This window comes from Mesoplodon mirus (assembly GCF_964341445.2).
Source record: "Mesoplodon mirus genome assembly, chromosome: 6".
NCBI lineage: Eukaryota > Metazoa > Chordata > Mammalia > Artiodactyla > Ziphiidae > Mesoplodon > Mesoplodon mirus.
In genome coordinates this window covers 145,588,924-145,602,614 of record NC_138982.1, presented here as the reverse complement: position 1 = coordinate 145,602,614, position 13,691 = coordinate 145,588,924, and the positions used below count along the sequence as shown (strand labels likewise).

General features: G+C 56.4%; 1 protein-coding gene across 5 annotated transcripts in view; it reads right to left on the bottom strand.

Moving 5' to 3' along the window:
• TRPM2 (transient receptor potential cation channel subfamily M member 2) overlaps positions 1 to 13,691 on the bottom strand; it is a 50,712-nt gene that overhangs the window by 34,777 nt on the left and 2,244 nt on the right. For 3 of the 5 annotated variants that reach the window (XM_082624505.1, XM_082624506.1, XM_082624508.1), the window contains exons 2-6: positions 8,764 to 9,023; positions 7,887 to 7,975; positions 3,120 to 3,288; positions 1,706 to 1,886; positions 992 to 1,158 (exon numbers count right to left, since the gene is read on the bottom strand). In XM_082624505.1, the coding sequence (XP_082480631.1) occupies positions 992 to 1,158; positions 1,706 to 1,886; positions 3,120 to 3,288; positions 7,887 to 7,975; positions 8,764 to 8,937 (780 nt within the window). In that variant the 5' untranslated portion in view covers positions 8,938 to 9,023. Of the gene's footprint in view, positions 1 to 991; positions 1,159 to 1,705; positions 1,887 to 3,119; positions 3,289 to 7,886; positions 7,976 to 8,763; positions 9,024 to 9,513; positions 9,710 to 13,691 lie in introns of those variants that run through there. The other 2 variants (XM_082624507.1, XM_082624509.1) reach the window with 2 other exon arrangements.

The following is a 13,691-nucleotide window of genomic DNA, read 5'->3' as shown; positions in this document are numbered from 1 at the left end:
TGGTGTCGCAGGAAGTCTTCTGAGCTCGAAACGGGGAGAAAAGCGCAGAGTGATTTGGAAGTCAGCCAGCCTCCCGTGGCCTCAGATTTCCACTCCGTGTAACAAGCATTCAAGACAGAGCCGGTCCCGTCCACTAAGCGCATCTGTGATGCTGACACAAAAGGACAAGGGCCGAGGGGCAGACTGGCCTGATGACAAGCGTCTGTGATGGACACAAGGAATCACCTTCCAGAGGATGCTCTCCCCAGGAAGCGAAGGCATGCCGCCACCGGCCGGGTAGGGCAAGGGCTCGTTCATAAATCAGCCCTCGCGGGGCTGTTATAATAACGTCTCCTCAGCAAGTGAAGGAGACTTTTGTTTGGGGCCAGTGTTTCCCCCAAACTTTCCTGACTCCGTGAATTAGGTGGACATGTGCTCATTATGTCACATCTACTGTCCTCCAAAATCTTACTGAATGAACCGAATGACCTTTTCCACTCACATCCCCATATTTAAGCAATCGCTTCTCAGGGCTGCACCCAGGTGAACGGACGCAGGAAGGCTCGGTCTTCAGTAGGGGAACCAGAGTGTTGTCGACCCTTGGGCTAGAAGGCCAGGCCCTGGGGTCTGACAACCCAGATGCTCACTGGCTGTGTGCTCCCGGCCAAGCTACCGCCTTCTGCAAAGTCCATTTCTCATCAGGGAGGCGTCGGGAGGAGCCCCCGACCAGTGGCGGCTCCAGAGACTCTTGTGTGGACCCATCCCGTGATCTCAAGGGAGGAAACCAGAGTCCAACCGAGGTAGCTACTCGTCTGGGGTCACCAGGGTCCACGGCGTGGGGGCTTGAGCCTGGGTCTCCTGTGTCCCTGTCCAGCCACTCCCCTCCACACTGCGTTTACCCTGCTGCCCAGGTGGTGGCCTGTCCGCTGAGCACCCGCTAAGGTCCTACACCCCCCTCGGCCTCCCTGCTGCGCCCCACCCCCGCCCACCCCGGGAGCAGCCACCAGCTCACCGTGGGGTGGATCAGGCTCTCCCGCTTATGCAAGGTGCCCCACGTGGCGATTCCGATGGTGACCACTTCCCCTTCGTTGTAGCTGCTGCTCAGGCTGAAGTCCCGCACCGCCTCTCCCACCTGCTTCATCACGCCCGTGTGGGACCCCCCGGTGATAATCCAGGCCCCTGGGAAGGAGAGGGCCCTGCCACGCACACGCCCGATGCCTACGCCCTGTGCGTCTCCGGTGCTCACTGCCCCACAGCTGCAGACCCGCTACCCCAAACCAGGGCCTCCTCAGGGAAGCCCCGCCACGATCGCGTCCTCCTGCGGCAGCTGGGAGCCGCGGTTCCCCACGTTGCTCAGGTGGGGCGGGGACGGGACAGGACCCCGTCGCTGCCTGCAGGCCCTGCCCTCTCTCCCCACCTCCCTGATGCCTCTCTCTGTCCCGCTCTCGGGAGCACGGCATCTCAGAACTGCCTCTGAATGTGTCTGTTTCAAAGCATCACTAGTGGAGAGCCAAGCAGAGCTGCATCTGCTGCCCTGCGCAAGCCAAGCACAGCAGCACACAGGGTGGGTGAGTCTGACCGGACACACCCACCCTGGCCCGGGCCTCGCCTCGGTGACCCCCGAGGCCCCGACTTGGCCTCCCAGGGACCCTCCCTCCCGCCCATCACTCCCGGGCCTGAGCCCCTCCTGTGGTCTGGGCCCTGGTCCCTCTAGCCCCGGTGCTACCTGTGGTCTGGGCCACCTTGACCAGGCCTCTTCGGAAGACGCTCTTCAGCCTGGGCTTCATGTTGAAGTCCTTGGCCCCGCCCGTCACGGAGATGAGAAGGTTGGGGACGTCCAGGCCCCAGTGCTGGGTCATGAGGTGGTAAATCAGGCTGGACGGTGTGTCCTGGGACAGGCGGACGTACTGCGTGGAGGTCAGAAGACCCCAGAGGGTCAGTGAGCGGCCACGCTCGCCCCAGAAGCCAGCCCTCCTGCACGAGCAGTGTCTGAGAGTCCCAGCTGGGCGGCTGGATGCTCACACCCCGGTCCAGACCCAGCGAGTAAAAGTGGCCGCACCCAAGCAGGACACTGATTGAGGGAAGGGGGAGGCAGGGGCAGGGAAGGGAGGCTGCCCAGAGGAGACCAGCCCCTGGCCCCTGTTTTGGGAGCACCCCCAGCCTGAGCCCCATGGCTGATTCCAGTCTCCCTGGAAGGCCACGCCCGCCATCGCCCCCGCAGGGTCTGAACGGCTGCCGCCACCTGCCCTGCCCCCACGCTGCAGAAGACCGCCTCCTCCCTCCCCACTCCCACCAACGCTCCGCAGAGGACGCCCCTCTCAGATTAAGCCAGCTGCGCCTGGAGGGGCCTGGCATCGCACCGACACTGGCTCACGAGGGGCAGGGCTTGGAGCCGGTGCCCACCCCAGCCCGACCCTCCTCGTTCAGCCTCTTTGGCCAAGTGGGCAGCGTCTCAGTGACTCAGAGTTGTCGAGGGGGAAGGTCACACCCGGCTAACAAGAAGCTCAAGGTCCCAGAACCCCAGCACAGAAATAAGTGGCTACACCAGACCCTCCAGGACAGTGCGGCCCAAGAGCTGCCACGGAATCCTCCAGAAGTCTGGTTAAAACCGGGGTGGCTGGGCCTCTGATTCCGCAGGTCTGGGGTGGGGTCCGAACATCTGCTTGGAGATGCTGCTGCTCCAGCGATCCCTCTGAATCTGCAGCAGCTGGGAGCCCAGGGGGCCTGGGCCTCCGGCTGCTGCCCACCCCGGCCCTGTGTTCCTGGGCAGGCCTGGGACCCCGCCCCACCGCTGGCAGGACTCTCGTCTCTGCTCCTGGGTCTCACCCCATCATCGAGGTCCTCCCCACTGCCCTCGCTCCCCGCCCCGCCCACTCCCTCCTGGCAGTGACAAAAGCCATCCAGGCCACCCTGCCCACACCCTACAGAGCACCGGCAGCAGCCCTGCCTGCTCCCTGAGGGCACTGTGTGTCTCCGTTTGCCATGAGAGCCCCACCCACTCCGCCCTCAGCGCTGGGCAGGTGGGCTCCGCCCCGGGTTTCCGCCAGCCTCCCACTCCCACCCCAGGGAGTCCCAGCCACCTCTGTCATCCACAGTGGGCTCTGGTCCACAGTAAGAGCAACAGAGTCATGGAAACCAACCTTTCCCACCTTCTGGCCCAAGCCCGTGAAGACGATGTCACCAAAGGCGTCTGTTGGCATCTCCTGGACGTGCTTTTTCGGATCCCACTCCTTGCCCTGGAAGGCGTGGGGCCTGGTGGCCTCCTCCAAGTGCTGTTCACGCGTGTAGCCGCACTCACACACCACCTTCCTGCAAAGCCACTCGGTCACCAGGGGTGACCAGCGCCTGCCCCCGCCCCACTGCGGGTGTCAGAGGAGGCCCAGAGGGGTCAGGACTGGAGGCCCAGCAGGGTGAACGAGGTGCCCCAGCCGAGAGCCGATAGAGACACACAATCGTCAAACTTCTAAAAACTAAAGACAAAGACAAAAATCTTGAAAGTCGGAAATGATACCCTACCTATTAGGGGAAAATAATTCCAACAACTGACTCTGAATCAGAGCCAGAAACAAGTGCCAGAAAGAAGTGACATGACATTTTTTCAAAAACTACCAACCCAGAATTCTACATCGAGCAAAGATATCCTTCACATATGAAAGGGACGTCAAGACATTCTCAGATGAAAGAAAACTAGGGAATTTGTCACCAACAGAACTACCCCAAACAGGTTGGCTAGAGAAGCATCTCTAAACAGAAACGAAATGTTAAAAGAAGGAATTTTGGAATATTAAAAAGAAAGAGTGAACATGGAAAGAATAAAAGTATGGGTGAATATAGCACATTTCCCTCCTCTTGAATTTTCTGAAGTATGTGTGATGGTTGAAGAAAAATCGCACCATGATCTAACATAATTCTCAGTGCATGTGGACGAAATTTTGTAAATAATTATATTATAAACGGGGAAGGGCAAAGTGTTGTAAAAGGTGGGACTGTTTCTACACTTCATTCAACTTGGTGAATGTCAACACCAGAAGACTCTGATGAGCTTTGGATACATCAATAGGTAAGTAGATGTCAGTAACACGCGATGAGTTGTGGATATATAACGTAATACCTGGAACAACCACTAAAAAAAAAAAGCTATGCAAAGAGATACGGTCAAAAACAGCATAGATAAATCAAAATGGAACTCTAAGAATTATTCAAGTAACGCACAGAAAGGCAGGAAAAGAAAAACGGAGAGAAATGTACACAAGAAAATACAGTGGCAGACTTAAGTCCTAATATATCAATAGTCACATTAAATGTAACATTCTAAATACACTGATCAAAAAAAACAGAGACTGGGGCTTCCCTGGTGGCGCAGTGGTTGAGAGTCCACCTGCCGATGCAGGGGACACGGGTTTGTGCCCCGGTCCGGGAAGATCCCACATGCCGTGGAGCGGCTAGGCCCGTGAGCCATGGCCGCTGAGCCTGCGCGTCCGGAGCCTGTGCTCCGCAACGGGAGAGGCCACAACAGTGAGAGGCCCGCGTACCGCAAAAAAACCAAAAACAAAAACAGAGACTGGCAGAGTAGGTAAAAAAAAAAAAAAAAAATAAGACCCCATATTTGCCGTCCACAAAAACCTCACTACAAATAGTGTGATGGCAGCCACTTTGCTCCTTGGCAGCAAACAGGAGGCAACTACCAACACACACAACTCGAATGGATGTCAAAGGCATTCTGCTGAGTGAAAAAAGCCAATCTCAACAGATCACACAGTGTATGGCTCCATTTATATGACATTCTGGAAAGGAAGCAGTTATAGGGATGAGGGCAGATGAGTGGTTGCCAGGGGTTACAGGTGGTGGGGAAGAGGAGGTGACCGTGTAACCACTGGTGGAACCATGGGATCTACCTGTAGTATCTTTGCAACTTCCTCTAAATATGTATTTATTTCAAAATAAAAAGGTTTAAAAAGCACACGGTGCAGGCCCCAAGCAGAAACCTCTGGACACAGGGCTAGCACGATACACGTGGTCCCCCAAAGAGAACACCCTGCTACCGCTTTTCAACTGTCACCTCCTCTCCTGCCTTCTTTGTCTTCGTGGTTTGAAATCGCTTTATTCCTTTACGGCTATGCTTTGGGGTTGCAGGAGAGAGAGAAGACAGGAGCTGTGTTCTTTACAGCTTGTTTAATCGGAAATCTACACATTTTCTTAGAGTCCTGCTTTTGCTAGTAACAAGTGACCTAGAAGACTAGAATAGATGAGACCAAACCAAAAAAGTCCAAAAGCAGGTGAAACCTGAGCCGATGACATGGGGGAAACACAACTGGACTCAGAGAGAGAAAACAAGTTTCCCTGCTGCTTAGAGTGTTTGTCCATAGAGGCTTCTGACTCTCAACTTCTCAATCGTTAAATGGGAAAAATAATACATTGTCTGACCTCGAGCTTGCAAAACTTGTGAGGGCCAAATGAGGTTCTAGATGGGAAATAATTTATAAAATTTGTGCAGGTTAACTAACCATGCAGCGAACCAAGGACGGGTTAAGAGGGCCACAGCCCACCCTGTACTCCAGTCTCCTGGGTTCACTTGGGTGCCCTTTCTCCACCCACAAAGCACGTCCCTGGCTACCCCTGGTCCCACTGCTCAGGCCTGGGGCCCCAGGGCTGGGAGCACAGGGCCAGCCATAAGGAACTCCCAGCATGCCCCGTACACCTTCCTCTACAACCCCTAGAGACTCAAGTCACTTGCAGACTCACAGGGCTCTCTCTGAGCACCTCATGTAGGCTCCTCCACTTATGGAGGAGAGAGCTGCGTCCGAGGCAGGGAAGAGGGTGGTCAGGACGAGGACCCCTTTTATGATGATCTGGGACCAGACGTGCACGATCACCGACGGTGATGCTGTTGCTGGGGTCCTGGGCTGTGCCCAGGGTGTTATCACAGAAAGTGCCCCGTTTGGGGGTTCACGCTCCAGCTTGGCCCAAGGCTACCCAAAACTTTCTCATAGGTTCTAACAGTTAGCCTAGAACAGACCTTTTCCCTCTTCTCTTTAAGCATCCTCCCTGCTGGGATTAGATCTTAAGTCAACGTGGCATTCCCAAACCGGACACAAAGCAGAAAACTGCACTGAGACCGCTGACCCAGAAATTGAATAATCAGAGAATTTCCTCCTGCACTCATGGCCTACGTGGGCATAAGTGGGGCACCCCCGCCAGCCCCTCGGGACAAATGGGGAAGGAGTTACACACACTCAGAGCAACGTCGGAGTGACAGCCCGCTGCACCTGCCACCACCGTAGCTGCTCCTCGCGTGGATCCTGATACTGAGAAAGGTGCTTCTGGAAGTTTCAGAGCCAAATGAATCATTTCTTCAAAGCGGGACAGAGACACCGAATGAGGAGGGAGCCCCGTTTCCGTCTCAAACTGTACCCCAAGCCTCACTGACTCCTGTGGACGATTCTCTACTGGCTCAGAATTCAGAGGAAACGAGGGGGCAGAGGCTTGACGGATGGTGCCCCCGAAGCCCTGCCAAGCAGACCCAGGTTCCGCAGTAACCATCTTCAAAGTGCTTTGGAACCAGTGATTCCTGTATGGAAAGCTTGGGTGTAACGAGTCGCCTCTGAGGCTATTTTTATAAACCTTTTTTTTTTTCGGTACGCGGGCCTCTCACTGTTGGGGCCTCTCCCGTTGCGGAGCACAAGCTCCAGACGCGCAGGCTCAGTGGCCATGGCTCATGGGCCCAGTCACTCCGCGGCATGTGGGATCTTCCCGGACTGGGGCACGAACCCGCGTCCCCTGCATCGGCAGGCGGACTCCCAACCACTGTGCCACCAGGGAAGCCCTAAACCTATTTTTTTTTTTTTTTTTTTTTTTTCTTTTTGCTGTATGCGGGCCTCTCACTGTTGTGGCCTCTCCCGTTGCGGAGCACAGGCTCTGGTTGCGCAGGCCCAGCGGCCATGGCTCACGGGCCCAGCCGCTCCGCGGCATATGGGATCCTCCCAGACCGGGGCACGAACCCGTATCCCCTGCATCGGCAGGCGGACTCTCAACCACTGCGCCACCAGGGAGGCCCCCTAAACCTATTTTTAAAAACGAAAACTGTAGACCTCAGCACAAAGCCCTCTCTGCACACTGTCAGGATAATCGGTGTGAACTCGAACTCTGATTACCACCAAGTACTTTAGAGGTTGCCAGCCTTGGGGCCGTCATCTGGAGCACGGTGGCCCCTTTCTCTGATGCGAGGGTCCGCCCCTACCACCACCCGGGGAGAAAGGAGGGCTCTTGTCTGAAAGGGAGCCAAGCTGGAGCGTGAACCCCCAAACGGGGCACTTTCTGTGATAACACCCTGGGCACAGCCCAGGACCCCAGCAACAGCATCACCGACGGTGATCGTGCACGTCTGGTCCCAGATCATCCTCCTCCTCTATCGTCCCCACAGGGGACACCCCTCCTCCCTGTACTGCTCACTGTCTGAGCTGGATGCTGGCCATCTGTCCAGCAGGGAAGTAATAAAGTAACTCAGACACGGTCAGAGCTCAGAGAGGACCACAAAGCCACACGATTGCAGAGCCATCGGCAACTGGCATAAAAGAGAAGCACGGAGTGCAGTGGGGGAGAGAGGTTACATCCCAGGGCGTGGTCAGGGAGGGCTCCACGGCAGAGGCAGTGGCACCAGGTGACACAGGAGTGGAAGTAAGAAAGAGCGAGGCCCGTGTGTGGCACAGCGCAGACAAGGGTGTGTCCGGAGGGGAAACGCAAACACGAATCAACCCTGTTTGTGGGGGACGTGGAAACACTCCGAGCATCCCAGGCCGGTACAGACACAGGGACTGTCCCCCACTGAGGCCCCCCGGTTGGCCCTGCTCTGATCAGCCATTCCACGTGGGAACAGGGAAGGGGCCGTACACCCAGAAAAAGCCACTCACCCAGCATCGGACAGTTTGGAGCTTTCCACAAAGTACATGCATTCTTTCTTCTTGATATTCTCAGGAATCCATGAACTAAGGTTTCCTTGCTGCGGGTAAAAAGGGCACTTTGAGATCCTGAGACAGTCAAATCAACACTCTTCCAAAGACCACACCACACACCTCACTCGGACCCGCCTGCGCACCCTGGCACACGTCAGGGGTCTTTCTTCAGAGATGGGAGGCCGAGCCCTCCCCACCACCCGCTGGAGGCCCTCAGGAGCAATCGGGGAGGGAAGACTGACCCTGAGGAATCGCTTCCTCCTGGGCCCCAGAGAACGCTCACAGCCCTTTACAGTTTATAGGTCAATGTTGCCTATACACTGGGAAGCACTGTGCTTCCAGGTTGTGCCCTTCCTCAGGAAGAGCATGATGTGGTAAAAAGGGGGCCAATGAGTGTCAGGACACCTGCCTATGTCCCGCGGGACTGCGGGCTGAGACATGAGACACCCTCCTCCCACCCGACCAGGGGCTGTGACATTCAAGTGTCTCCAACACAGGCCTGCCGGAGCTTTCCGTGAAGCCAGCCCAGGACTTGGAGGGTGCCCGGGACCTTCCCTGTTGGGAGAGGACATGTAATCACTGCACAGTGATGCAGGTGGAGGGCTTTCTGTGAGGGCAGCCCGGGACCCTGGTGCCTACCCAGCACTTCCCCAAGCAGACCAAGGACAGGAACAGTCCCCGGGCACAGACTCAGCCACCCAGCACTCTCTCCAAGTCCCCTCCGCTAAAGGGCCTTTCTGGGCTGGAGCCCCCAGCTCAGCCAGGTCTCTGCCCTCCCTGGGTGTTCACTGTACCCCACCAGGGCCCTGGCAGAGCCGGCGACCCCCGGACCTACCTTTTCACAGTTGCCGAAGGGGTACTGCGACCTCCTGCTCCTGCAGAGGCTGCTGTTGCTTTGCCGGAGGTTGGGGACCATGCCCAGGTCAGCCACCCTCCTGGGCTGCACCCCGAAGCCGTCCTCCTGCCTGGAGCCAGCTCCATCCCGACGCCTCGGCATCGCCAGCTCCATCCTGACAGCGCCACTTTGGCTCCGCAGAACGGGCCTGTCCTGCTCCCTCAGAATGGGCGTTTCTCCAGCCTGCAAGGCTGAGGGGCCTGGAAGTGAGGCAAGAGGTAGATGGGACCCAGGCTGAGCAGCTGGAGCTCATCAGTCTGAGCAATTAGACACTTCAAGGAAAAGTTAACAGCAGGAGCAGAGAGGGGAGCTAAGTGCTGACGGAGTAAAAAGATAAGATGACCGGGCTTTTCATTCTTGAGATCAAGGGGACCTCCCCAGCTGCACATGCACAGAAAAGCTCCTCAGGGGTCAGAAAGGAAAAGGCATTAGCCCCTAATATGTCCTGTCAACCTCCCAGAGACCCTCGCGCTGGAAGCCATCTTGGCTAGAAGATGCGCGCACACACAGGGAAGGGCCCCGAGTCAGACCGGATATGGGAACAAAGCAAGATGATTGGCCAGAGGAAAACAAAGACCTGGAAAACGGCCCCCATAGAAGTGATCTAAGCCACCCCATTGCACGCGACTCTCTGAGCCCACCCATGTGTCTATCTGCAGGTATTCTGTTCTTAATAAACTCTTTACTTGCCTCACTACTTTCTGTCTCTTTGCTGATTTCTTTCTTCAAAGCAGACAGGAACCAGGGTTCTGACCCTAACCGCTAGTCCCTGGTAGTCTGGCAGTTAGGATTCGGCACACTCACCACGCTGGCCCAGGTTCAATTCCCAGTCAAGGAACTGATATCCCACTTCAAGCTGCCACACCCCACGGCCACCCGAGGTCAGAAGCAGGCCATGGAGGCTGCTGCAGTGGATCGGGGGAAATGAGTCAGATGTGTCCTCATGCAGGGCCCCCTCGGCTCGCCGGTCTGTACATTTTCCTGGCTGCCCAAGCTCTAGCCCCATCGGGCCCTGGGCAGTCTGGAGGCACATGCACATCCCTGGGGCCCAGCCACCCACTCATAACCTCAGGTCACTGGGAAGGGCCAGAGAATGAGCACCATCCCCCAGCCACCACTCCTTGTGTGCCCGGTGGTGTCCAGGAGCCCCCAGAGCCGGGGGGAAACCACCCAGTCATCACACGTGGTGCTCACGCTGGGGTCCCATCCTCCTGTTTCCAGACATGGTTCACTTTTTTTTTTTTTTTTTGGTTGTGCAAGGTCTTAGTTGTGGCTTGCTGGCTCGTTAGTTTCAGCGTGCATGTGGGATCTAGCTCCCTGACCAGGGATCGAACCTGGGTCCCTCGCATTGGGAGTGCAGAGTCTTAACCACTGCACCACCAGGGAAGTCCCATGATCTACTTCTTTTGTTTTCCAAAAAGGAAAAAAGCCCCCACTGCCCACAGAGCTGGTTTCAGGGAGTGGCACAGCTCTGCACTCCATCACACAGGTCCTCCAAATAGAACAGATCTCATTTCCTCAAATCCTTTGCTCCAGCTCTGACCTGGTCTCCATCACTGAGACCTCCATAAGCAGGCTGATCATTTCCCTCACTTTACAAACAGGAAAAACAAATGTGTGTGAACCCCACAGGCCTTCCCTGGAGCCATGATGCCCATGATGATATCCCATGATGTCACCCCATATCACCCCAGGGTGTCATCCAGGAAGGCACCTCCCACCCAGCTGCTCCGAGGGTGTGAACGGGGGCCATCGGGGGCAGAGAGCAGGTCACAAGGTCTCCCTCCGTCTCCTGCCCTGAAGCCCTTTCTGGCCACTTCACCTTCCCCCACACATCATGGTCACTGATGGACAGGCCTTTCTCTGCCCATTGTTGGGCCCCAGTGTAGGTGGCCCCCAAATATGCCTCAAAGGCATATTGATTATTTTGAATTAGAGTTTCTTAAGAAATGACCAATGCAAGAGGGACACTCTGACCCTCCTTTCTGTCTCCCTGAGAGCAGGAAATAAGTCTCTCGTGTGAAAGGTGTACCCCTGCACCTGGAGGTCGAAGGACACACTTATCATCAAAGACGGGGAATTCGGGACCGAGAAGCCTGTAGAAACCAATCTCATGACTTCTGTCATTGACTAACGCCCGAACTCCGCTTAGATCCTTCACTCGCTGGGCACCCAAAACCTGAGTCTCTTTGTCCTGTCAATTCTTTACAAATTTATACTAAAAAGTATAAAAGCTGACTGCTTTGGCCACTTCTTACGTGCCATTTCTATGAATTAAAATTAGTTTCTTTCTCTCCCGCTAATCTGTCTTGTGTAAATTTTACTGTTAGTCCAGCCACAAGAGCCCTAGAGGGGCAGCGGAGGGAGTTTCCCCTCCCTAACACCCTTCATCCAGCGTCAACATGCGGTCACTGTGCTCTGGGGAGGGGCGGGGATTTGTCAGAGAGTGAGGCACCCGTCCAGCCCTCATCTGGCCCACCTGGCCCTCCTGGACCACCCTCTTCGGGGCCGCTCAGCTCAACACTGGGTACTTGGGGTTCGGCCACCCAGTCGCTGGCGCGCAGGGCTCAGGCCGCCATCCCCTCTGCATTCTCATTCCCTCCTCCGGGCGGCTCCCGTCCCCCTTGCTCCTGGGCCAGGGTCACTCCCAGAGGCGCCCACACCTTCTCAGAAGAAGGAGCCAAACCTCCCTCACATGAAAGCACCGGGATAACACAGAACATTGGCACCAGGGGTAGGGGCTGCTGGTACAAACACCTGCACATGGAAAAGCAGCCCTGGAACTGAGCAACGCGCAGAATGGAAGAGTCCGGAGGGGCGTGGGAAAAAGCCTCCATCGCTGCGGACAGACAGAGCAAGTTTGGTGAGGGCAGCTCAGAGGAGAGGAGAGCTGGAGAGAGGGCCCCAGCCTCCTTAGAGAAGCCTGAGTGGTCACGAGCAGGTGTCGGTAGAAACGTGGATGGTAAAGGCCATTCTGACGAGGTCTCAGACGGGCACGAGGACCACGTTATTGGAAACCGGAGGAAAGGGGGTCGTGTTATAAAGAGGCAAAGAGCCGGGCGGAACCGCTCCTCTCCTGGTGTTTTGTGGAAGACAGAACTTGTAAGTGACGGAACTGGAAATCTGGCTGAGGAAGCATCGAGGCAAAGTGTTGAAAGTACAGCTGAGGCTTCTCTTGAATGCTTATGGCAAATTGTGAGGAGAGAGAAATGACCTAAAGATGGGCTTCTGATCAAAAAGGATTCAGAGTTTAGAGAGTTGGGAGATTCTCAGCCTATAGACAAGGAAAGGAATGAGAAAGCTTGCTCAGGACAGAAGATGGAGGGTGTGGCCAGGTTTGCTAAGGATGTAGGCGGGCTGTTTGTCTTCATCCAGCTGGGGAGACTGGTCAGCCGTCTCATCAGAAGCCGGGACCCACGTCCACGACAATGGAAGATTGACCCCAAGGCATTTTGGAGCTCCCGGGGCTGCCCTCCCAGCACAGGCCCAGAGTGGGAGGGCATCAGGGGCAGAATGATCTCAAAGCGGGGCCCAGCTGCCCGGCACCCCTCCCGTCGTGGACTCCTCAGCAGGAGCGTGGCCCCAGCCAGTCTGGTGTGGCAGCGCCTGCAAGATGCTGTCTCTGCCGATGGGAAGCGTGCGCAGCCCTGGGGGGCCGGGGTCGGCGTGGCTACCCGCCCCCGGATTTGAAGGATGCAGGCGCCCAGAGCCCAGGGCACGCGCCCCGGCAGAGGGCTGCCTCGAGGGCAGTGTGTGGGGCAGGGCAGCCCCAGAGCGGTGGAGCCCCTGGCCTGTGATTCCGGGGCAGGAGCGTGCAGAGCGGACGGTGCCCAGCAAAGCAGAGGGGCAGGACCACCCCCACAGTGGGCCTCAAGGCTTTAGATCTGCTCAGGACCTGTCACCTGCCTTTTTTTCCAACCTCTCCCTTTTGGAATGGGAATGTCCTCCCTACGCCTGTGTTCTGGAAGCACACAGCTTGTTGTAAGCATGCAGGACCCTATGGCGCCTTCGGGGCAGGCCCTTTCCCCACATCCTCTGCTGTATATTTCCTGCATTGCTTCACATCTGTGAAACCACCCGGCCCCCTCCCCCACCAAGTGGAAGACGCTAACTACTTGATGACTGTGAGCATGTAGCCCCCAGACCTACTGGAGCCTGAGCATTGATCACGTGAGCCCCTGTGACCCCACCCGTTACCTCATCATCAGCCAGTCAGAGAGCTGTGCACGAGCTGATCACAGACCCTGTGACTCCCCCCATCACTTGGCCTTTAACGATGCTTTGCTGAAGGTCATTGTGGAGTTTGGGGTTTGGGGAGGCACAAGCCACCCATCTCCTTGCTCAGCTCTGCAATAAACCTTTCTCTGCTCCAGACTCCGACGTTTCAGTTTGTTCTGGCCTCACTGTGCGTCCGTCGGGCACACGAACTTGCACTGGGTAACACTGTCTGGTTTCCCAGGTTCACAGCCGGAGAGGACGCTGCCTCGGGGTGAATCTACCTCGAGTCCCCCCACACCTGACTTAGGTAGTATTTAGAGGAGACTTTGGACTTCAGACTTTGGAGTGGATGCCGGAATGAGTTAAGACTTGGGGGCTGTTGGGATGCAGTGAATGTATTTTGCATGTGGGAAGGACATAAATTTTGGGGGCCAGAATGCTATGGTCTGAGTGTGTTCCCCTAAAATTCCTATGTTGAAACCGCCCCCCGAAATGCGATGGTATTTGCAGATGGGGCATTTGAGTGGTAGTTAGGTCAGGAGGGTGGAGCCCTCGTGAATGGGATCAGGGTACTTACAGAAGAGGCCCCGAGAGCTCCCTGCAACCCAAAGGGGCCCTCACCAACCCTGCGGGCACCTTGATCTTGGACT